Raw genomic sequence first — 24547 nt, forward strand, 5'->3', positions numbered from 1 at the left:
CTTATCCGGATCCCGGACGATGCCTTGCTAATTGTATAAAATTATAAAAACAGATATTTCGCGGAGACGACGAAAAGCTGAAAGATCAGAGTTTGGCGTTGTGGAGGGAGGGATTGTGAAATTTGAGATGCTCAGATCGATTGCTTACCGATCTTCGGGCCTCCAGTTGCTCGCGTCGGAGGCTTCCGGGACCGATCTCTCGTCCCGTCCGCCGCTGAGGTCGACCATCGTCTGCGACGCGCAGCCTAAGTTTCGAAACTACGAGTCGATCCCTAAGCTTAAGCCCTTCAGCGGGAACCGCATCGATCGGTGGCTCAAGGATCCGCCTCTCTTGCAGAAGACGAAGAACGAACTCAGTGGTACGCATGCACCGCTACAATTTCGCGGCCAATTTTTATGTTTTTTGAGGATGTTTTCGGCGAATTTGATTAGCACAAGTGGGATTTTTTCGTGGTTTACAATGCTAGTGCATGATCTCTTGATACCTTTTTGAGCACAAAATCTTTAATGTCTCATGGATTTATGCATCTGATCAGTGTGATTTTTTTAATCGTCATTTAGATAAACTTAGGGCTTTCCGATCAGTGATAACTGTATCGGATTTTATCGAGTCTTTTTTTATATTGTTTCTGGAAGATTGAACCAAACAGCCGCAGCATCGGCTCGAAACATAATAATATTATTATTTTAAAAGCGTTCAGATACTGATCATCAGAAGAAAACGTCAACTGTGCCTAATTAAGCCAATAAAATAGACTAATTCAGTAGTAAACGTACATAGATTGCAAGTTGAAACATCTGCTGTCTGCAATTGGTTCTCGGTTCGAGCTTATTCACTTGTTTGTATTTACAGTCATTGCAAAAGAATTTCTTTTATGAGTAGTGTTTTCCATACATGAGCATACTCTTCGGTCGTAATATTAGTCGCTGAAACTTACATACGATGATTACCTAAGTCACTTGGTATTTTCTGACATGATTCTTCGGTTATATGAGACGAATTCAGAGTGCTTCATTTCATACACAATTCGAAGTGTTTGATAATAAGAACGCTGCTGCAGTAACTATCTCAGTATTTTGGGTCTTAATACTGCTACTGACTTTTTTTTTCACCTTCTAATTTTATTAATTCTAGAAATTAGAATTCGATCGTTTAAATTGAGGTAAAATTGTCGTCACTCGGTCTAATCTCATGTACTGTTCAACTTTCTATCTTGATTAATGTTCAACTTTCTGGCACTCCACGATACATGTTACTTTCAAATATACGGTAGCGAGTAAACAGAAATACCAATTTTAAAAAATGTTTTGGCCCCCTTGTTTCTTCACACTCTAATTTTTACATTTTTGTGGCTTTTCTTGTCGTCGCTGATGTTGTCTGTTGCCATCTTTGTTTTCCCTTCAGAGTATTGCACAACACTTGAAGGCGATGAATGCTCTAGTTGTTGGAGTGCCTATTTCGAGCTGAAAGATCTTGAGGTACATCTACGTGATCCAGAATTGTAATTTTATATTTTGTTTTTTTTTTTGCCAATTGTTTACATTGTTTTTTGTGCAGAAAGAATGGTCAAAAGAAGACTTGGAGAAGTTTTTGTGGCAGTGCGGTGGAATAAAGACACTGATCGACTATTTGCATGGCATCACGGCGATGGAGAAGAAGATGAAAGAAAAAGAAATGCACCAAAAAAAACCAGCAGAACCAGAGAGTCGACCCAATAATAAACCTTTTCATATTCCTGATGGATTGCCTCCGACGGCAGAAGAGCTGGAAGAGCTCCAAGAAGCAGAGAAAGCCAGAATGCCCGATTCTCCATTTACCAGACTACTTAGGAGCAAAGGAAAGCTTCCAGCTTGGTACACGCCACGTCCAGACCATGAGACGGATTGAATTGCTCAAGTATCGATAGCTGAGATGTGCAGTAGTTGCAGATTAGACATGTTTGAGGCAAGAGACATAAATAATGTGTGTTGCTTGTGTTTGTGTGTGTGGTTTTGTTTTGTACAACAACCAAAGGGTGCCCGATTGTTCAGCTCCGTACTATTCCAGCATAACATACGACTAAAATGTTATAGTTGAAATCTTGAACTCCGCCGCAAACACGACCACCTACAATCAACCACCCCAAGAAGTATGCAGGTATGTAGATGTATAACTCTAACCCCAAGCCACCTCTTTGTAAGTGATTAATTATGTTTCACTCTTGTAATTATGAGTGAAAATATAGACTATTGCTTACTTATGTTTATTCTTAATTTCCATATAAAAAAAGCTTGATTAATTTTATCTAGGTGCATTATTTTCAGTAACGTGTCAAGATTTGAAAATGAAGCCTTTCCTTGTATATTTTGAAATTCAAGGACTATAATATAAAATAAATGTTTTCTGGTATTAGTGGAATGTATATAAAGGTTCATTTAGTCTTTGAATTCATAACATTAGCGTCGGGTTTGACGCACCCGAGTCGAACCCAGAAGCATTAGGGTTTTCGTTTTTTTCCCCACCTCTCTCTCTCTCTCTCTCTCTCGTTCGAAGCTCTTCTCCCGCCCAAATTGACCGCGATACCGATTTACCATCCGTTGCCGTCTTGTCACCGATCGGCGGTGGTTAGTTGAAACGTCGATCTCCGGAAGAGTGCGGATGGCGTTCTCTTTCCAGACTCCGACTCCTAGACGACAGCCGCCGCAGCGGTCCCTGTTCCAAACCCCCCGACAGCAGTCGCCTCTCGTCCAAAACCCTCAGACTCAACAGCAGCAACTTTTTCAGCAGTCGCCGTTCCAGTTCCAGAGGCCGCAGACGCAGTTGCGGCGACAGCAGCAGGCGACGAGTACTGCCCCGCAGAAGCAATTGTTGCTTTATACCAAGAATAAAACGTCTGCTGGGTATGATACCAACTGGGAGGATCTGCATCCTCGCTCGCAAAAACTTCTCCTACAGATCGAGTATTGTCCTTCTTGTCTACTTGGTTTGACCCTTCGCTTTGCTTTAGGGATTTTTTCGATTTTGGGTTTTCAAAAAAAAAAAACCAGAAAAAAAGATCTTCATGTGATACCGGGTTCTTTCTTTCTTTCTTTCTTTCTATTATATATTAATCAATGTTTGACCATGGACAATTCTGTTTTTACGTTAGATCTTCTGAATGAAAGAATTTTGTGTCGCCTTTCTTTTAATATTGCTTCTGTTTTCTTGCATATTAAAAATTTAACTCATTGAATATGACTGATTTATTACATGGTTCATTCTAAGTACCACATACCTTATTGGTTATTCATCCTTTCGTTCACCGGTTCATAGTGTGGATGATCTATGTGGCTGTATTGTTTATCTTTTTTTTTTTTTTTTTTTTTTTTTGGTGATACAGGGTGCGCATTCTTGAGTACAAGGATGAGAGTCAGAGGTTGGACCAGTGCGGTCGACTTTTTGATTCATCAGTATCAGGTGACAATTTTGAGGCCAATTCCAGTAGAATCATTCAGGTTTTGTTCTTTACTGTAGTCCATTTTATCATCTATTCTTAATTATTCAGACACTTATACTTTACATTCATCTACATGTATTTAGTAGTTAATTGCCTTCTAGATCCTAAATTTTCATTTTCCTGGATTATCATTCTATGCATTTAAAATGTTTGTTTCCCCTGTTATCATCTCCATGTTTTGTCTAAGATTGTGACATCTTACATTTAGTCCATTCTTGGTAATTTTATTTTATTTTACATTTTTTTAGAATGTAGATGGCTATTCTGTCACTCACTTGGCTTAAGCCTTTTGCTCATGCAATGCAAATCTATTAAGTTAATTAGTTAGTTTTATCATCAGGTAGGGTTATAAATGAATAAGGTGCTCATGGATAAGTTTAGTACTTGGCTCTATGAGAGCTCAATTATTTTTAAGTGCCTTCAAACTTGCTGGCCAAGCCTAACATTTGATTATTGTTCACACCTGAGCATTTCTTAAGAAGAAATGCTTTCTCAACTCAAAAAAGAAGACTATGCATTATGAACATCCTAATAAGGTCATCTTGTACAGGTTTTACATTTGGTGTGGTTTTGTAAATCGTATGACACCAGGATTCACTAATTTTCCTTTTTAATGGATTAAATGGCTAAAAAATAAGTAGAGGCTGGTCAGACAGAAACTTGTTAGAATCAAGATATATGTTTAGTTTTTTCTGCTGTCTAATTGTTGAGCATGGAAGCCTCAACAGTTGGTTGCTCCAAATTGTTAGGTTGTTGTTTCTTCATCTTCTACTTTTCTACTACATTTTATTTGCACAGCTTAAGATAATTTTTGGTTTATGCGATCTGATACATGGCTTGGCTAGCGCATTTGTTAGTGTTTGTTATCATGTACTTGACTAATTGAATGATTGTCAAAAATGATGATGATTTGCTTTATATTAAAGTTATGAAAAGTCCTTTAATTCGTGACAATAATCACTACTATTGTACATTTCAAATCACCCTCGTCTCTTCCTTTTTCTATAATTGGCATGGTGATTCCATCGCCTATACTTAATACCACCTACAATTAATTTTGCACTTGACCATGATTTGAGTCCTGATCGTCAACATTCTTTCTGGATTTGAGCTAACTTCTGGTAGATGATGGGATTAATTAGTTTTATTTCATTTTGTGTTTTTCTCCTTCTCTTATTTTTTACTCTCTTTTCCTTCATTTTGTTAATTCATTGATTCTTTTTTTAGTTTCTTACAACTGTAATGATCCTAGAGGAGGTCATGATTGTATGAATGAACTGCACGTGCAGATTAATAACTAGCTTATGTGGGCAACTCAATTCTTATGTCTTCAGGCTTGGATTCAGTATTATAATATATTTTGTTCATTCATCTAGGTTTTTGTTTAATTCGTCTGACAGGCAGTAACCCTTTTATATCTGTACATTAGTTCACTTATTAAATCTGCTGTTTCTATCACGTTTCTATAATTCATATGACAATTTCATTTGTAGGAACTTGGGCTTATCACTACCACGATGGAAAGAGAAAAAGTTTCTCTTCAAGATCTAATAGCTTCGGTAAACAAATTAATCTGGGACACATAATTTGCTATTCGGTCATATCTGATGCTAAGGTCAAGGTTTATTCGCCAGAGTGTCACAACAGCTTCAAATGTGGCCTCTGGAAATCCAAATACTGGACTGAGATTGGTTTCAAAGCAAAACAACCAACTAGCTGATTCCTCTACCGCACCAGTTTCTGATTTTTACAGTGGGATTCCCAAAAGACCATCTATTTTTATGGAGCAGACAACCACCAAATTTGAGAAGTATCTCAGTGAGTGCTACCAATGGATTGAAGAAGTACAACAGTTAGTAATGATGGAAAATGGTAGAAGAGGTTCAAACGCTCTGGAATCTTTGCCACAAGTCATGTTCAATGTCCATGATTTCTTTATTCATGTAGCTGCCAAGGTAAGCTGACATTATTTCCTACACTTAAGGATTTGTCATTATTTTTTGAGGATGAGGATATTTTCTAAGGCATTTTAACATATATCAGTAGTCGTTCTCTTCAGACGTTACCAGTCGGTAGCTTTTATTGTTTCCCACATCATTATTTGGATTGCAGGTGGAGAGCCTTCACCAGTATGTTGAATCAATGAAGACAGCATATCTTGCTGATCAGCGACGTCGAGGTGATGCAAATGATCCGTTTCTTGAGGCCAACAGAAGAGAAACAGCTAAACTAAAAGCTGCTGCTAGAAGAGTTCACCCAACATTGCATTTACCTACAGTTTCTTCAAAACCAACTAGCGGTGCTTTCAACAGTTCAGTGGCGCCTGCAACAAGCGCTATGCAGCCATCCATTGTACCATCAGCAGCATCTTCTGGAAGTGGACATTCATTATTTAGTACTCCATCTTCCTCTTTCCTCTTTTCAACCCCAACAGCATCTGCCCCTGCATCAAACTTGTATGGCTCTTCTGTTTTTTCACCTCAGTCGACATCATTTGGCACTCCTGCACCTCCCTTTGGTTCTATTCAGGCTTCCTCTGGATTTGCAAGTAGCACTCCAGCAGTTGGATCCACTCTTGCCATGGGTAGCTCACTTTTCTCGACTCCTCTATCTGCAGCAGGTATATGTTCAAATTTTCTCATTAGATGCTTCTGTCTCCTGCCAAAGTAATGTTAGATCCTAGCAATTCTTAGTTTTTGTTTAACGGGAAGCATCATTAGTGACTATTTGAGTTAGGCTTGTCTACAGATCTTTTGGCATGATCTTCCTCACAGATAGGTTTGATGGGTTTTCAATAAGATTTATGATCTGAAAGAACTCACACCTATTAGAATTGCCTCGTCTTTTGTTAAGTGTCATTATTTGCAATTCTATAGCACTGGATAGATAGATAGTTTCATGATCAAAGACGGGAGTGAAAGGAATAAGGAGAAAAAAATAATAATGTAAAAAATAATTAATATCACTTATGATGTAGTAGCTCAATGGAGGATAAAATTCTCGCATAGCCAACCACAATTAGTCCGGTAAATGATGATGCTGTTGATGAGTTTTATCATGTAGCCTTTGAGTTGGTTTTGTATGTGTTCTGTTTTCATAGTCGTATTAACTATTTCAGTTAATGATTGAATTGTATATTTCTACGTTTAATGAAGTTATTTTTTGTAGGTGCTGCAACTGGTTCGGGTGTTAGCTTTGAATTATCTGTGAGTTGATCGATAATTTCTTCTTTTTCACTTATTTCCGCATGTTCACATAAAAGAAACACGCGCGCGCGCGCGCGCGCGCACACACACAAAGTTCACTTATTTCTCGCGTGGTGATTTTGCCCCCTTTTTTCCAGAAATCATCCAGGCCAAAATCGCGCACCAGTAAGCGCTAGTCGCAACACCAAGCTTTTTGGCTTAGCGATGCAAAACTATCGGCAGATTATCTGGTCTAAAATTTCTAACAAAAATGGAGATCTCTATTGTCGAAGAGCAAGTTCATTTGATTTATGAAGTTCGAGCTAGCCACATGTATGAAATCAATGCAGAATTGGCTATTAGTCCTCATTTCTACTTTAAGCGGTGAGTTGCCATGTGTAAACATTTTGTATCTCAAAGCAACGACATGTTGCTCAAGGCGTTGTGGGTGGCTTTGTTCAGTTAGATTAGTCCGAGAATCTTTTTTAGCAGTTCAAATTAATTTGTTATGTATTATGCTCATTCCAGCTATTTTAATACGACATGGAGTAAAAAATTACAAACATGTTAATATTTAGTAAGCTGCAAGCATCGTTACAAATTGCTGGATTGATATTTCTGGCAATATCTTTAAAACAAATGTTCTCAATTAATTTGCCAAGAAATATACAGGTTAGTTAGTAGTTATAAACAAATGGGGAACACAATTAAAGGATGTGATTTATCATTCATTTTTTTATAAACTCGGGTCGTTAAACAATCTACCATGGGATAGTTGCTCAAATAGTGATTGTTTTTTTTTGGTTTGGATAAGGTAAACTTAGATATCATAAACATTTCAACAAAAAGTGAACTCAACCATCCCAATGATTTTTATGATTTTTTATGATCATCTATAAGAAAGTAAATTAGAAAATTACAGTTGAGATTTGATAAACACAAATATGATAAGTATGGATATTGATAATCAAAATACCCAGTGAATCTTTGGAAGCGTCTTACTTTTTCAATTAATCTCTATATAATTAATACTACATCATTAGCAATATCTAAATCTTTAAATCAATTGTGTTATTACAAATGTAAATATCTTTGCTTAATTGTTGTGGACTTGTCTAAATATAACGAATAATATTTTAGATAATTTGATTGTATTACGATAGAACATTATCACATGGTGAATGTCTTTACTTGATTAAATTTAGCCAGTGAATGCCTTGTCTTTTAGTCGTTATCTATCATAACTTATTTGACCTGTTCTTGATTCCTGATAAAATGGAAAGTGAAGTAATTTTTGATCTCTTAATTTGACATTAGACTTGTTCTCCAACGGCAAAATATACAATGAATGGAGTCAGTCAGTATCTATCGCTGTCGAATTAATCCACGTTGTTTAATTTCTTTCTTCGATCTGACCACTTAGCTTGATTTCTATCCAAGAAAAAGAAAAACGTACGGTTAACTAAATCAGTCCTCTGCGAGTGCGTTGACCAAGCTTCGAAGGGTGCACATATTTAGGCTGGTATTTTACTGCTTTGAATCCACCAACAAATAATAGTCAAATTATTAAAGAACTAATAAAAAAATATTTAGAGTGCCACGCAGCGTTGCATGGTCTGGAAAAAGATTGGTAATTATTTATTTTGTTGTAGTCTTGTAGACTCTGACCTCGTGAATTTTGTGTTGACTTTTTTGTCTTCAACGATTGTCCCAAAAGGACTTTCATTTCATTTTAGCTAGGATTCCTATATTTCAATAAAAGACCCAGTAAAACTCAGCTTGCATCCTGAAGAACTTAACTGCTAGATCTCACCATGCTTCTATTTTTCTGGATATTACAACAATCAGGAATTAAAGCTCCTGCAAAGAAAAAACTTCAATCTAAGGCCGTCTCTTATTTATTTTAGACATTTAATTTCGACTAGATTTGTTGAATAAATAAATTAAAATACATACGACCAACCCATTTATTATTCTTTTAGAAGACATAAATAAATTAATGAGGTAAAGTAAGTTATTTATACAAGTAGGACTGTTTAAGTCAAGTCGAATCAAATTTTATCAACTTATTTGATAATGTAATCTTTAAATCCAACTTGATTTATTTAGATGTTATTAAATTTTTAGTTAAACTTATTTAATTATTTAAAAATTTTATAATTGTAAATGTATTTAATTAGTTATTAAATTTGATAATTTAAATTTATTTATTTTTTTAAATTTTTTTGATTTATTTATCATATCATTAACCATTTTATCGATTAATCTAGTTCATAAATTTTGTTGATGAACAATTTTTTATAAATTTTATCCGTAAATATTATTTATTAATATTATTCATGAATTATTTATAATTTTAATTTATAAATATTATATAATATATATATATATATATATATATAGACATGCTATGCTGCGCGATGAGGAATACTTGATCCATCATCATCGTCACCGTCCTCGCCGTGTCGTCTGGCCACCGCCGGCCTCTCCCTCGGGCGTGATCGACGCGCAACTCGCCGGCGCTCCGTCCGACGTCGGATTCGCCCGGACAGTGGTTGGAATCCGACGTAATTTGGTCGGAAACAGTCGCCCCTCACTGCGTGGTCACTGTCGATGGTGATCGAGCTAGATTCCGATCAAATCGCGATCGGAGACCGGTCGAGGAAGGGTTTGCGTCGCACGTTGATCCTTCCTCGGCTGGTCTCCGATCGTGATTCGGTCGGAATCCGGCCTGATCGTGCCATTGCCGTGGCGCGGCCACTGTCGACGGTTGTTTCCGGCCAAATTACGTCGGATTTCGACCACTATCTGGTCAGAATCCGATGTCGGACGGAGTGCCATCGAGTGGCGCGTCGATCGCGCCCGAGGCGACGGCCGATGGTAGTCGGACGACGCGGCGAGAGCGGCGGTGGCGACGGTGGATCGCGGGTGTCGCACACGGGTCGCGCAACATAGCAATATAAATTTATTTATTTAATTAATTATATATATATTGGATGAATATAAATAATTTTTTATAAACTCGAACTCAAATTTATTCTTCAACGTTAAGTTCGTTTACCGCCTGCCTTACGTCTGATGTATATATATTATATTTAGGTAGAATAAGTATTGAGGCAAAGCAAGTTTACCACGTCGGGTATTTGACCTGGCAAAGTCTTGTTCATGGGACCCAGAAAGAGGACCGTACGTGGCTAGACAGATCCCCTGCATTATTTCGATCACGGTCTGAGGTTATAGCCACAGCGTCGTTTCGTTTAAGACTGAGAACAAAAAACCAGAGTGACGTTTGCACTGATGTGTCATCCTCGGTTCCAATTTCTGAATCGTATCCAACGTGATGCAGCCAGACGGTCGCTCACCTAAGCAGGCGAACGTCGACGTTAGCCAGCTGTGGGTAGGGTCAATCGCGGATCGAGTGGGTAAGCAAGGACGTCAGCGTCAGCTTTGCAAGTCAACTTGGTTGACGTTTAGCTTCTTCCTTTCTTACTTGACACGTGGCAATTCATCTAAAAAAATCAAATAATTTTTTTCCCTTAGTTATATGCATATATATGTAATTTAAATAACACGATACAAATTTTATATATATATATATATATATATATATATATATATATATATATATATATATATATATATATATATTGTAACAATATAAATGTATTTTTTTTTACATCCAAATAAATATAAATCAAATGAAAAGAAAACCAGGTTTGTTTGTTTAGTGTTTTTTTTTAAAATACATTAATAATTTGATTATATAACAATTAGAATATAATATAATAATTTTATATAATAATAATTTTTTGGATAAATTTAGCATTCTTAATTTTACTTTTATAATAGAAATAATGATTTTAAAAATTATTTTTTAAAAAATTATGTTTTATCTCTCATATTTTAAAATATCATTTAAAAAATCAACTTATTAATCATATCTTTTTTCTAATTTTTATAAATAAAAATTTAAAACAGTGTAAAAAGATTTGATTTAGAAACCATTAAATTTAAATAGCGTTTGTTTTGTCATTTTTGAGCACTTTTCTTTAACGATTGTATAATATATTATTATACCAAAATGTTTTAGTGGACGTTTGGGAGCCAAATCGGAAACGATAATAAGATAACGGAGAATTGTCTCCCGCGGCACAGAGCCGAAACTTGAATTCATAGCGCGACATGCCTGCCAAAACGGCATTCCAGAAAACGGTTTTGACCTTGTGCAAAAGACTCGTGTTCCTCTCAAAGCCGCGTGCTCCGAGTGACAGAGAAATGGAAAAGGAGAAGCGAAGAGGGAGCAAATGCTTCGACGACGAGAATGGCCTCTGCCTTCTTCTTCTTCTTCTTCTTGGTTCATCCTTTCACGGGCGACGCTGTTTAGGGTTTGGGTTCTCTCGTTATTCCTCCGCTAGAGCTTGCTTAGCCCTGCCCGCCTCTATTCTACCGCCGTCCCTTGCTCCAAGTCCACATGACTTTTTGGAACAGGAAGAGAAGCCCCAGGCATCTTCTTTCTTCCTATTCTCCCTCATCAGCCTCCGTACCCACCTCTCCGGGACGCGCTGATGGCGGCGGCGGCAGCTGCCTCAGCCGTCCCAAGGATCTCCGAGTCCACCCCTCACGCCTCTGCCAACCCCAACCACGCCTTATCCGCCAGAACAATCTCCGCCGACTCATGGAACACGAGCTCAATGCGTTGTGCCTGGACGCTGTGGAAGATGCATCGAACTCCACGTCGGTATCGGGGTCGCTCAGCAACCGTGTCGCCTCTGCCGCCGCCACGAACTCGACTCCCGTATCCCGCTGCCCCAGCGAACTTTACGACGTCCCGGTGCGGTCTGCTTCGACGCCGAATGTCTTGCCGCGACCGCTTCCACTTCCAGAGTCCGTTACTCGAGCTTCGCTGCCAAGGGAGTTGAGATCAGGACGGAACGTTTTTCTCTCTCCAGAAGAATCTGCGGGTGGGCCTCTGCCATCGCCCTGGGGGGATTTTATCACGGTGGATGGTGACGGTGGAATTGGCGCAGCTGCTGAGCCTACACCTTGTGATTCAGGATTAGGGAGGTATGTTATTTATTGCCTTCTTGTGCTAGATGTTCGAAGAGATTTTGGAAACCGCCTATTCATGGTCAACAATTGTTTCTCTAATTGAATGGATATTGTGGGTTTTCTGTGTAATTGCTGATCATTTGGAGAGGAACTGAATTCTTGTGAAATCTTTTGGAGAGGAAGTGAATTCGTGTGAAATCTTTTCTCAAGTAATTCGTCTTTATATTTATGGAGATCCTGGACATTCTTATGAAGCCAGAGAGAGAGAGAAAGAGAGAGAGAGAAGTTGTTGACATCTATAGTAGAGGGGATGGGTTTCGTCTTATGGTCACTTAAGCTGTTTCTCTGTATCTTGGCTTGATTATGCCCTTTCAACCACTAGCCAGGAAGTAATTCTATATTTTTTTTCGCTTTACTCAATTAAGTTTTTTTATTTTTTTTAATTCAACATCACCCTGGAGAGCAAGCTTGACAACGGATGCATCAGAGTAATGACCTATTTGTGTTTGTTGATGTAGAAAAGCATCTCTTGTTGTTCTATTTCATCAGCTGTATTTATAGAGAGCTGCACGCGTTCTTTGTCTCTTCCTCGGGAAATTTAATGATGGCTCATGTTATTTCATTGTTTCAGGTCATCTAAAGAACCAAATCCTACCGGAACAGCAAACATCGCATTGAATATTCCGGCTAAAAGTGTTTTCACCAGTGAATTTTTAAGTCTTGCTGCTAGCCCTGTGCGTACCCCTAGGCGATCAAGTGGTGTAGCGTCTTTGGTTTCTTCCTCTGGCAATGGCATTCCAGGGTTTCACGTCTTGTCAGAGCCAGATATCCTTCAAAACAGTGTGTCTGCTTCCTCTTCTCAGGCTTCACCTATGATAGTGCAGAGCCATGTGAATTCTCCAGTATATAATCTGGCAACTGAAAACTACACGAGACCTAGAAATCATAGTGCACCGGCGTCCCCACTGCACAGAGCAATGCACTCAGAGAGCTTGACTACATGGCATGACAGGGGTGAAAATGTCAATGTCCACCCACTTCCTCTCCCTCCTGGTGCTTTATGTTCTAAACAATCAGCTTTGTTTTATTCCTGTGCATCAAAAATAGATGTTCCAGTAGTGGAAAGTCAATGGAAGAAAAGGAAACTGATTGGAAGTGGAACGTTTGGGAATGTATATGTAGCCACCAACAGGTAGATAGTCATATTTTATAGCTGAATTATGAAATGTTTTCTTGTATCTTAATATAAAAGTTTGTTTACTATTTTAACAGTTACAGTGGTGCATTATGTGCAATGAAAGAAGTTAATATAATCCCTGATGATTCCAGATCAGCTGAATGCTTGAAGCAGTTGGAACAGGTTAAATTCTTCAAATTATCCTGATTTTGGCAACTGAGTAATGTCAAATTATTCAATTTTGCATAAAGATTTTTAGAAATTTCATGTTCAAATCTCACTGAAAAGTCACATCTAATTCACTATCATGAAAGCGGTGCTGCAAACTTACTGGTTGTTTTGAGACCTTGTTGTCTAAGTCACACTTGCGCGCATCATCCACAAAGCTGCAATGATCTCTTGCGGGAAAAGAACAACCTTTATGCGACTCCAGCGCACTTGACTCCCATTGAAAATTTCATATCTCGTTACTCCTCATATATCAACCTCCACCCATTATCCTCTTTGGAGCCCTTTAGTGTTTTTCTCTTAGCATATATATACTCTTTTCATCTCTTCTCAATACCAGGAACCAAATACAAATAGAAAATCCTCTTCATTTCAGATTTTGTCCATCAAGCTCCAGATCTGACTTTTTCTCCTGCACGTTCTTCTCATTTTCTTCCTTTTTTAGCATATCATTTTCTATCCTATTTGTGCTCCATATATGCGTCACTCCATCACCTAGTCTTCTGTGAAGATCTAAACAAGGAAAACGTCATGTTCTCATATAGCAAGTCTACCAAAGTTAGCATATCATTTTCTTCTCTCTGTGCTACAAACTTACTGGTGGTTTTAAGACCCTTTGTTCTAAGTTATTCTTCCTTTGTTTTGACGCTTTGTCTCATGATTAGTTAATCTTCCTATTACATATATAGATCACACTATTTCATGTTCTTTATGTGACATTTAAGCTTGTCCTATGTCTGGCAGGAAATCAAGTTCCTTAGTCAGTTTAAGCATCTGAATATTGTTCAGTACTATGGAAGTGAAATGGTGTGTATTTTTTGGTCATGCTGAAGCTTTAATATTTTCTTTCCTTTTTAACTTTATGTATTAATTCTGTTTCTTTTATGTAGATCGAGGATCAGCTTTACATTTATCTGGAATATGTTCATCCTGGTTCAGTTAATAAATATGTCCAGCAGTATCATGGAGTTATGCCTGAACGCATAGTGCGCAATTTTACTCGTCATATCCTTAAAGGCTTGGCTTACTTGCATGATAAAAATATCATGCACAGGTTAGTATCTTCATAAAAAAGGATCTCTTTGAGTTATATTAATGTTCTTTGTCATATGTTTATTTAATCAGTGTACTAACTGCATGTACAATTGAATTTGGGTGAGTAACCAATTCATGTTAGATGCAGAATTTATCCAAATCAAAGAGGTATATAACAAACTGTTAAATGTGTAGGGAAAAACAAAAAACACTAGAAAGGAAACATTTCAAGTTTTAGAACAGAATTGTAACACACAGATTGGTCCTGCAGGGATATCAAAGGAGCAAATTTGCTTGTTGATGTGAATGGGGTTGTCAAGCTAGCTGATTTTGGGATGGCAAAGCATGTAAGTGCTTGACAGCATTTAAAGTAAAAGGGATAAATCATCTTCTTCCATGGCCATCTGCCTGATTTTTCATGAATTAGAATTCTGCTTGAGGAATTGTTTATATTGGGATGTTCGATACTGCAACATTTGGAGAAATATTTTGTTTTTTTGTTAATGAGATAGTCATTAAATGGCTATATGTGGACATGATAAAACACTATAATTAGAACTACTGTGTGATTGAGCTCACTACACTAGTAGCTCTATCAATACTAACACCTTCAAAAGTTCCTTCAAGCTGATACATAGATACTATTTATGTTTACCTTGTTACATAAACTAAAAAGCTTTCATGAATTCTAGACTTCACAATAATGAAATGAAAGTATAATTCCTGCATGTAGGCAAAATGAAACTTTAGAAGTTAATGGAGCTCACAACCAATGATCCCTTTAACCTCAAACCAACACCGCTAACTATGTCATTAAACTCAAATCAGTATATTACATTAATAAAGAAAGAGAGAAAGGATAAAAAGAAATGTTAGGAGTTAATTTCTTGAGTAAGCTTCCCTCTGAAGAGACAATTACATCAATATGAAATTGAGTGAGGTAAAAAAAAATTACTTGAGGTCCTGGAGGAAAATTGATAGTTACTACAAAATTAACAGGGCAACATTTTAATATTCTACCTACATAAATAGTATTCTGGCATGTTATTAATTAGAATGTTGATTTATTGATCAGTTAAATGGAGCAACAACTTGTCATTCAATGAAGGGATCAGCATTTTGGATGGCTCCAGAGGTACTTTTTTCTCTTTATTACAACATCCATTTATTTGTCTGTAATTAATTGGTTGGATCCTTTTTCATTGGTACAATGAAATGCACCATTTCAATTAACCAAAATAAAGATGCTAATTATGATTATTACTTAGTTTACTCTCATTGAACTCAATGATTACTGGACAGTGGTGTCTGGGAATGATGATGTGACACAGCGATAGTTTTGGTATAGGAGTTGTTGGACATGATAGTACTATATTCAACAGAAAGCTTCTGACATTAGCTAATTTCTTCTTTAGGATACAAGGTTTCTCCATGTTCTAGTCAAGGAATTTGACCATCCTTGCTCTCTTTAATCTTGTTTCTATGTTTACTCCATTATACTTATTTGAATGTTGCCTCCCATCAAGGGTTTCAGTCGGATTTCACTGTATTGGAAAATTAGCATTTTTTCCAGACAATGCAGCAACTGAGTATTAATTTGTAACTGACGTAGGATTATGAAGGTGTTTCCTGTATGGCTATCTGTAGCAGCCACTTTCTTTTTTTATTATGATTTTCAAGTCAGCGAGTTAGTTAATCAGCTTAAAAATTTCCCTTCCCAACAAGCCAACAACTTCTTTGAAAATGGAATAACACTATAGTTTCTGCTGGCAGAATTTACAATCAAACCTACTGGACTATTCTGGCTTCAAAGAATTGCTTTCCTTATGCAAGTTTAAATTAATTATATTTTCAATGTTTATTATGATGTAGATCTCAAATTACTTTTTCATTGCAGATGTTGCAGGCCACAATGAACAAAAAAATTGTTTATGATGTTGCTGTTGACATCTGGAGTCTGGGTTGTACAATCATTGAGATGTTCACAGGAAATCACCCATGGAGTGGCCTACAGGAGGTCTTTATTCTTTTACAGCTATGTCGTTGAGATCTTGCAGCCTTTCAGTTTAAGTTTCTAACTCCTAGTTGCACATCACTTTTTATACAAATTCATTACTTCCTATGTTGATATTGTGAAGGAACTTATCCTTTCTGTTTTCAACTTTTCGTATACACTACCAGAATGTTCAACTTCCAACATATGTGCACAATTTGGCGAAACTACCTCATTTCTTGAACTAGGCTTACTGAGGCAAAGCGAGTACATAACTTGCTCGACTTATAGGAAGGATGCAATCTACTGGACCAATTTTTGCTTCTTTTTTTGAGTTTATAGTATGGTGCTAAAGATTTCAATATTCCCCAACTATGGTAACACCATGTTTGTTAAAATGGCTTTGGGGGTTGCACATATTCAGCAGAGGTGACTAGCGGGGGGAAAACAGCCAATGCCTGTCTGGAATTAATTGCTCAAGCAATACATATACAAGGAACAACGATTAAATTGGTGAAGTAGCAACATATTCCAAGGGAAATGTACTTGTTTGATTGATATGTTGTGGTTTTATCTGAAGCTGTTCTTTTGACTTCAGCTTGGGAGTTTCTTGTGAAAAAGGACAATCAATTATTCCAAACTGCTCCCCATGGTTTTCTCATACCTTTTGGCAACTTTTATTTCTATCGCAATTTAGCATGTGAAATATTTAATGCGATTCATAATTGTTTTATAGCTTGCTTAAAGAAGTTCATATCTCTTTTTCCATGCGGATCTGGGGTAAATTTATTTGTGATTGATACAGGCTCAAGCTATGTTTAATGTCTTGCATTATCATCCATCAATACCAGAGAATTTGTCCAGGGAGGGCAAGGACTTCCTCCAGTGGTGTTTCAGGAGGAACCCTGCTGAGAGGCCAACTGCTAATATGTTGCTTCGGCATCCTTTTGTAGAAAGCTTCCAACATCACAGACTTAATAGTCCTGTCCAGGCGATTACAGATATTAAACCCAATGTATGTCTCAATCTTCCTCTGGATACTTTGAATTATGCTAGTTTTGTATTTTTAGATAAGCTGAAAAAAATGTGTTCTTTTCTATCACAGGATTATGCTTTCAGTCCAAGCAATGGAGGCAAACCAAAACGTTGCCTGTTTGTGAAAAGAAAGCCTACATCTACTATGTAAGTTTGTTATATGAGATCTTACTTGGTTTCTTTTGGCTCCACATTTAATTAAGCGTGACTTAACATTGTTTTATTGACAGTGATAACATTCAACTACCATCTTATCCTGAGAATTTTGAGTCAGCTACATCCCATCGTTCAGCTCATTTGATCCCTAAGCTTTTTTCTAGCTTATCTCCTCGCTCAAAATTCACTGCATCAAGTGCAGCTGGCTCATCAACACTTACTCAACATGGTGCTCTGTCAAGCGACGGAAGACATCAGCCGTATGTACAGCACAGATTTAAGGGAAAAGATTATGCAACTTCGTTCTAAAATGGAGTCACTATTTTCCATAGGATGTGTTTCAGAGACTAACAACTAAACAGCTAAGATCACTTAACCATTGTGATCCTAATAATCTGTAAATATCTTCTCAAATATATTTTTTAAAATTCTACTAAATTTCTTTCTTTCTATTCACGATGAAACAATTTGTTGACAGATAAGCCCCATGGGCTATGCCATAGTGTGAGAGAGCTGATTGTATATTGATGTTCTTGCATATCTGAACTTTGAAGCTGTCCTAGTCCATCATTTAAATGCATCATGTATAATAGTGCGAACGATAAGTTAAAATGTCAGTTTAGATTTAGACCTCCATTGTATTTCTTTGATGTCATATAATGCATATTGCCTTTCTTATAATATAAGAAGAGATGAAAATGACAGCATTTTCAAAGAACTACAATCGTTAGTTTCTCTGTTTATGTATGATACTGAATTGGGACATCGAGTCAGGGAAATAAACTATCAACTTAAGCAACCCAAAAGAAGCCATCAATGCATCAAGAAGCAAGACTAATGCATCTCGTATTCGACAATATTTTTTGATCAAGCTTATGTCAAACTGTTCAGATCTGATCCACCATCAGCAAAGCTTCGAACTCTCCTGTTGAGGCAGCACTTCCTGTGATGAACCTGCAACTCAATTTAGGAAACAAAGAATTCAAGTCCTTGGAAATGGAAACCACAATACAGATTCAGCTGATCTTTTGATTTTCATGAGACATACAGACCAAACAACTAAGGTCGTAGTTGGTGGGAGGAAACAGGATAGAATGAAATGAGAGGGAACATAGGATGATAATAAGTGAAATGATTTTTTTGTTGTTTTATCGAGTTACTGGAATGCTATGTCATTTAGTACATACTTGGTGTGCTCAATATGACCAATCTACTCAGTTCATCTGCCAATCAATCACTCCATGTTAACTGCTCAATCCGCCAACCTCACTAATCCATATGTTTGACTTGGTTCGCTTGATCCAACACTGCTTCAAATAGTCGTGGATTGCTATGCACGTCAAAAATATTGGGATAGCGGACTTTGGTAACGGATCTAAGATTGAAGAACGTACGAGAATTACAAAGGAATATTATAAAGAAAGATTCAGATAAATTACCAAGTCGAATCACTCAATTACAAACATAATCTAGGCTCCAAAATCAAATTGCTAAATGTTTTACTCAGGTAAAATTCCGCTTGCAATCTCCATAAACCTTGGTCATCTCATCACCATGGAACAATAAACTGCATCTTTCGTTTTGATGAACTAAACTGCTTTGACCAGCACAAAGAGTGGCCTGCCATCCAGTTTCTCACGTCCCTATCAAACCAGCAAAAATGTCATTTCTTATTTGTGAATGAGTACCTTGCACAATATAAGACGTGACTTTTTCATGTGAAGTTAAATGCTTTTAAGACATAAGCTACAGCTGCTTGGTGATTCATAACAGAATTTACATGGAAAGACACTAAACTAGAATGAACTCATTCCTGAGTCAGTGTAGACTAGCATCTTCCCTTTCCTTGAAAACTTGAGCTCCATGATTCCGCATCAACCAAAATCAGGCGCCATTCTCTTTCATAATGTTATATTTTTGTAACATGCAGATGAAATAAGTGATTTGCTCTTATTTACATGCGCTCACAAACATTGCAAGCTGCAAACTTGAATGTTTAGCAACCCTTCTATTGTTTGGCCGTGTATTCTCATCCAATAAAAGAAATAATTTTATAGTTGATTTGATAGGAAAACAAAACAGAATTCAATTTCCCATATTTTTCGGAAAACTACTTTTAGTTTTCTTATAATCCTTCACAAATCTAAATGGTGAAACAATCTCTTGCTTTCAAGAAATCCTTGCTTGCCAAAGCAATGGCCTCATCAAATATCTTAATCCAAACAGGCCCTAGCATTCAAGGAAGTCACTCACTTTCTGAAACAATGTCTCCAGAATGGAATTTAAACTAGTTTAAAAGATCAGGCTGACTGTACAATACCCAATTGTTCTATAAAGCCTTTTATATATGTTGAATTGTGCTTCAGCTCAATCCATAAAGAATGACAGTATATGAACTTCTCTCTAACTTGTGGAGAATATGTTCCAAATGACCTGGTGCATTAGGTCCAATTTCTTGAAAGGAAAAGACATAGCTAAGGAAAGAGAGATGATGGGAAAAAAATCATAGAAAAAAAGATAGAAAGATATCTCTAATTTGTACATCCATGGAGGGAAGAAAACAAAATTAAGAGTTTCCCTTAATGATTTCACTAGAAAAGGAAATTTGCATAAATCTTTTCGTTTTTAGTTCGCATTTCCTTCACTTGCAGGAAATGCAAGGAAACAGAGTTATGTTTCCTTCTCAAATGCTTATCATGCACCCAATTAAAACTGAAGTCTTAATGGTTGATAGCAAACCTTTAGCTCTGGCAATTCAATGACACAAGCACATTCAACTACTTCAGCTCCAACACGCTCTGCAAGTGACATAGAGAAACAATAATTAAGATACCAGTGTCAGTCTGACTGTAATATATATGTAAGAGAACAAAGGAATTTTATAAATCTTGTGCTACGTACAACAAACGTCTGATCTACAGAACTAATATCATTTAGTCAATGATATAAGTGGGTCCTATGACCAGGCAGATAAAGCACGGAAAACAAAAGCAAATGAAAGTGCAGCCACATTTTCCATGCATTAGTATGCAAACCAAGGAACATGGGCAATATTATAACTTGTCCTTGTTTAGTCATTGATCCCGAATGTTGGCTTAAAGTACAGATGTATGATCTCTGAAACCAAGCAAGAATGAAATATTATCAGATAAATATGTTGTAATACTGTATAGATATGATTTAGTTTTCTAGGCAAGATGATGGAAAAGTGTCAATAATAGTTTAGCATCATAGCCATACAACATAAAATTGTTATGATAATCCATCAATATTGGCGCTTGAGCCATTGAAGGTAACCATTACATTTAAGGTCAAATTTGCATCACGGAATGGTAATATGTTTGTAAGTGGTTCAGATGGGTTAGGATGGAACAACACCACAATAGTACCACCCAAACTTTACCATTAGTAGCAGTACAAGATGTTAGAAAAAACAAAAAGTAGAGTCTCAACTAGAGTAGTTAGATTTTGCAATCTCTGATACAAATGGATAAGCTTTACCTAGAGAATCTTAAGATGCTACTAGGTTGGGCATCATTTAAGCCAGCCTCATCACTTCCGACCTGATCATATATCCAAGTTTGAAATCTAAATACACTAAATTAACACTAATTGAATACAAGTAGAAGCAGGAAAATAAAGATTAGATTGGCATTGACAACTTCAAAAGATTGTGCTAAACCCAGGCAAAAACGTATGGGCAACTCAATTACAATTAGCATCCACAATTGGAATTTTTCATTAGATTTTTGTTCACAAATAATAAGTTCCTAACGACAAATTCAAAATCTGTCTAAAGCCAATAAAAAAAATTGGGAAGAAACAATGGGAGATAGGGAAACTTAACCTATACATCTGTAAAATATTATAGGAAAGCCTAATCTATCCTAGATGGTTAAAATACTCTTGCATCATAGATGTCTATTCTCTAAACATGATTATGTAGAAGTGAGCATTAATATGTAAGATATGCTACTAATAGCATTGGGTAGAAAAACCAGAAAACTGAAGAGAGAACCAGTGAAAAAAAAAAAACCCACCGAGGAGCCTCATAGCAGCAGCTAATGTCCCACCAGTTGCGATTAAATCGTCAACAACAACTGCCCGATCTCCTGCCTGAACAGCTCCTACATGCATCTCCATTTTGTCTGTACCATATTCTAATGAGTATTCTTCAGAAATAACTTCCCCTGATAGTCCACACAAGAATTAGTATATCATCTACAAAGCACTGATAGCAACAGATTGACGTGACAGAAAAACATACCAGGTAACTTGTTTGGTTTTCTGAGAGGAACAAACTTTGCTCCAATAGCCAAAGCAATAGGAGGGCCAAAAATAAATCCTCTTGCCTCAACACCTGCATATATCATGCATATTCAATTAAGCAATTGAACTGATATTCTTACTACCATGTCCATTAGTAATCTCATTTCAGGATAGAGTTATGATGATGATTTAACTTGGAATTTAATAATACATTGTATGATATAATTTGGTAGAACAAAATTCAGCAGTGATGAGAATAAATTATGCTACATCGTGCAAAACTAATATGAAAGCAACTCAAGTTGGATGTCATATTGATAACTGCTGCCTTGATTTTTCCCATACCCATATAATACATAATCAAGTCGTCAAGACAGAAAGCTAATCGTCAGAAACATATACACAGAACAAAATGCTTAATCAAGAAAAAGTAACGTGAAGTGAGTGTTTTGCTCATTCCCATACAAAAGTCTTGGCTTTTCTAGGTGAGTCGCCTTCCTAATCTTAGTTAACCCAATAGTACCATCTTCAACGGAGAGCTGATATTCATGAGTTTCAAATGCCAAAACAAACACATGACATCCAACAAAACAGCAAGCAAAGAAGAACAATATTTTAGTTTTCAACAGTTTAATAAAAACAATTACCTGCAACTACCGAGATTCCTTTATCTCTGTATCTCTCTACGAGCATATCAATCGTATCCCTAAACGCCTCGGGTTTTAGCAACATGGTCGTAATGTCCTGAAACAAGATACCTACACCCAATCCAACCTATCAGGCACAACAACGACAACAAAAAACTCGCCATAACACCTCACGGATTCCCGATCCGAGAAAAAGGACTTCAAAGTCACGCTAATGAACTACAATTGTTGAGATCGCTTACCCGGCTTGGGGAAGTCGGGGATGACGCGTATGGTGGAAGCGATCCGCTCCAGGCGGTGGTCCTGATCTGCTCCCTCTTCAGAGGCCATGGATCGGATGGAAGGGAGGCGAAAGGGTGGTTTATGGAGGCAAAGAAGGGATGGGGAGGGCCGCGACGTCGACAACGGCTGCGGAAGAAGAGGGGATGGGGAGCGTATAAGATGAGCCTCGCGAGGGAAAGAGAGTGAAAGCATACCGGAGAAGACCGAAGAGCAGTGGGCTCGTGGGGGAAAGAGAGTGAAAGGATACCGAAGGAGGCGCAGACGCATTCCGTTAAAGCGGGCGTTAAATGGCGACCTACACTACACTATGGATCTTCGACCGTCCAAACTAACGGCAGCGGGTTGGAGCATAATTTATAAAATTAGTATCTTTAAAAAATATATTGCCAGTGCAGACATTAATTTTAATTTATGATAAATAATTGTTTTGAATTCTGAAATTGAGTAGTTAATTAAAGGGCAAAGATAAAATGATCAAATTAGCTGTGTAATTGAATCCGCAAAGGAGGGTTCAGGAACACTGAAACAACACCTACAGCAAATTGTTCTCCTTCCAGAACAAATCAAAGTTATACTCTTCTTCCTCCTCCAACTTCATCCTTTAATTTCTACGCATGCACAAAGCCAAACAAACACCTATTCGTCACCCTAACGCACAAGCACGCCACTGCATGCCCCAATTATATTACTAACTTCCTCCCTCTGACCGACCAGTCATCAGATTCGTTCGTCTTTCTTAGGATTAGTAGCCGCCAGTAATCAGTCTCGATCTCCAACGAACTCTCCTCCTCTCTGGTTCCAGGCAACCCACTCCTTCCTTCCTGCTACGATCGTAGCCGTTTTGTGCTCATTAATTGCTGATTATCTAGCCAATCGTCTATGTACTTTGCACTCCACAAGTAATTAATTAACCACTTCTTGGCATTTTGTTGAAGTCAACAGTAGCTGCGACAGTTCAAAGTAAGCAGTTGCCAAGTTCGACGATTCTTCCTGTGTAAATTTCCTATATATCAGTCAACTCTCTGTTTCTGATTCTCATCATTTCCAATCCTCCAGATGCTATATATATGGCAGTCGAGACGGCATCATCCGCCACAATATTCCGCCGGAGATGAGCTACGAGGAAGAGTCCTCGCTTCCTCAAATCGAAGGATGGGCGAAGAAGAAGCGGTCCAAGCGCAACCGCTTCCTCGACCAACCGCCCACTGAGGAAGAGTACCTGGCCTGGTGTCTAGTGATGCTCGCCCGCGGCGGACTCCGACCGCCGACGATGACCGAGTCGGTGGCTCCGTCGAAGCTCGAGCACAAGTGCTCCGTCTGTGGAAAGGCCTTCGCGTCGTACCAGGCCCTCGGCGGCCACAAGGCCAGCCACCGGAAGCCCACCAACGACGAGGCCTCGGCGGCCGCGAAGTCCACGGGGTCTTCCACCTCCGAAGCTCACCTCTGCTGGAGGCGGGAAGGTGCACCGGTGCTCGGTGTGCCGGAAGACATTCTCGTCCGGGCAGGCTCTCGGCGGGCACAAGAGGTGCCACTACGACGGAAGCCTCGGCATCACCGCGGCGACGGCGTCGGAGGGTGCGGGATCGAGCCACAGGGGGTTCGATCTGAACGTGCCGGTGCCGCCAGAGATAGAGTTTGACCGTGTCAAGCGTTGCTTGATGGCGGCGGAGGAGGAGGTGCAGAGTCCGCTGGCTTTGAAGAAACCCAGACTCCTTATTCCGACTTAATTAATCAAATAGTTAATTGATTATTTATTTATTTATTGAAAATAATTAATAATAGATTGACAAAATCAGTTCCTCGTGGAGAGAATTGTTCATTGATCGATTGAATTTCATCATTTCAATTATTGTTCCTACTAAAGTTAATAGATTTACTGACTGAGACAAAGTCAACAAAATCCTTTCACTATTAATTATTGCATGATTATGAGATCCCACCTACGAAATCAATTAATATTCAAGTCAAAAATAAAATAATTGCATGGCACACCACATTTGAATGATTAGTAGTAG

General features: G+C 37.9%; 4 protein-coding genes and 1 pseudogene across 5 annotated transcripts; 4 read left to right on the forward strand and 1 right to left on the reverse strand.

Moving 5' to 3' along the window:
• Positions 1–55: 55 nt before the first annotated feature.
• Positions 56–2034, forward strand: LOC141837122 (CCG-binding protein 1). Its single transcript, XM_074724582.1, has 3 exons — positions 56–359; positions 1406–1479; positions 1559–2034. Exons 1-3 carry the CDS (start codon positions 128–130, stop codon positions 1886–1888), a joined length of 636 nt encoding a protein of 211 aa, XP_074580683.1. The 5' UTR covers positions 56–127; the 3' UTR covers positions 1889–2034.
• Positions 2035–2590: 556 nt separating this feature from the next.
• Positions 2591–7175, forward strand: LOC141811445 (nuclear pore complex protein NUP58-like; annotated as a pseudogene).
• A 3857-nt stretch (positions 7176–11032) lies between these two features.
• LOC141827436 (uncharacterized) lies at positions 11033–17925 on the forward strand. The gene is made up of 11 exons (XM_074714683.1): positions 11033–11725; positions 12342–12902; positions 12983–13070; positions 13860–13922; positions 14006–14169; positions 14422–14497; positions 15226–15285; positions 16048–16167; positions 16949–17158; positions 17249–17325; positions 17409–17925. The coding sequence occupies exons 1-11, from the start codon at positions 11133–11135 to the stop codon at positions 17641–17643; spliced, it is 2247 nt and encodes a 748-aa protein (XP_074570784.1). The 5' UTR covers positions 11033–11132; the 3' UTR covers positions 17644–17925.
• Positions 17926–18746: 821 nt separating this feature from the next.
• On the reverse strand, positions 18747–22773 carry LOC141827444 (adenine phosphoribosyltransferase 1-like). Of its 2 annotated transcripts, XM_074714702.1 has the most exons (7): positions 22727–22773; positions 22493–22658; positions 22251–22361; positions 21602–21694; positions 21375–21524; positions 20074–20132; positions 18747–18977 (listed from the first exon to the last, which is right to left on the reverse strand). In XM_074714702.1, the coding sequence occupies exons 2-7, from the start codon at positions 22578–22580 to the stop codon at positions 18924–18926; spliced, it is 555 nt and encodes a 184-aa protein (XP_074570803.1). In that variant the 5' UTR covers positions 22581–22658; positions 22727–22773; the 3' UTR covers positions 18747–18923. The 2 variants fall into 2 exon arrangements, with proteins under 2 accessions (XP_074570803.1, XP_074570795.1); XM_074714694.1 differs by lacking the exon at positions 22727–22773 and having other exon boundaries at positions 22493–22724.
• Positions 22774–23599: 826 nt separating this feature from the next.
• On the forward strand, positions 23600–24433 carry LOC141841986 (zinc finger protein ZAT10-like). Its single transcript, XM_074730203.1, is given in 3 exon segments — positions 23600–23629; positions 23632–23964; positions 23966–24433. Coding segments are annotated over 3 exon segments (657 nt in total). The 3' UTR covers positions 24260–24433.
• Positions 24434–24547: the final 114 nt, after the last annotated feature.

This window comes from Curcuma longa, chromosome 1 (genome assembly GCF_044706935.1).
Source record: "Curcuma longa cultivar G26 ecotype Majalengka, Jawa Barat chromosome 1, ITB_CL_G26_1.1, whole genome shotgun sequence".
Lineage (NCBI taxonomy): Eukaryota > Viridiplantae > Streptophyta > Magnoliopsida > Zingiberales > Zingiberaceae > Curcuma > Curcuma longa.

What these genes read in the sequence shown, in the direction of transcription:
- LOC141837122 (XM_074724582.1), top strand. Translation starts at nt 128, where the DNA reads ATGCTCAGATCGATTGCTTACCGATCTTCGGGCCTCCAGTTGCTCGCG. An exon ending in GACGAAGAACGAACTCAGTG is followed by an intron (nt 360 to 1,405) that starts GTACGCATGCAC and finishes TTTTCCCTTCAG; the next exon opens with AGTATTGCACAACACTTGAA. An exon ending in TCGAGCTGAAAGATCTTGAG is followed by an intron (nt 1,480 to 1,558) that starts GTACATCTACGT and finishes TTTTTTGTGCAG; the next exon opens with AAAGAATGGTCAAAAGAAGA.
- LOC141827436 (XM_074714683.1), top strand. Translation starts at nt 11,133, where the DNA reads ATGACTTTTTGGAACAGGAAGAGAAGCCCCAGGCATCTTCTTTCTTCC. An exon ending in ATTTTGGGATGGCAAAGCAT is followed by an intron (nt 14,498 to 15,225) that starts GTAAGTGCTTGA and finishes TTTATTGATCAG; the next exon opens with TTAAATGGAGCAACAACTTG. An exon ending in CATGGAGTGGCCTACAGGAG is followed by an intron (nt 16,168 to 16,948) that starts GTCTTTATTCTT and finishes TGATTGATACAG; the next exon opens with GCTCAAGCTATGTTTAATGT.
- LOC141827444 (XM_074714694.1), bottom strand. Translation starts at nt 22,724, where the DNA reads ATGCTTTCACTCTCTTTCCCTCGCGAGGCTCATCTTATACGCTCCCCA. An exon ending in AGGAATCTCGGTAGTTGCAG is followed by an intron (nt 21,695 to 22,250) that starts GTAATTGTTTTT and finishes TGATATATGCAG; the next exon opens with GTGTTGAGGCAAGAGGATTT. An exon ending in TGCTGCTATGAGGCTCCTCG is followed by an intron (nt 20,133 to 21,374) that starts GTGGGTTTTTTT and finishes TGTCACTTGCAG; the next exon opens with AGCGTGTTGGAGCTGAAGTA.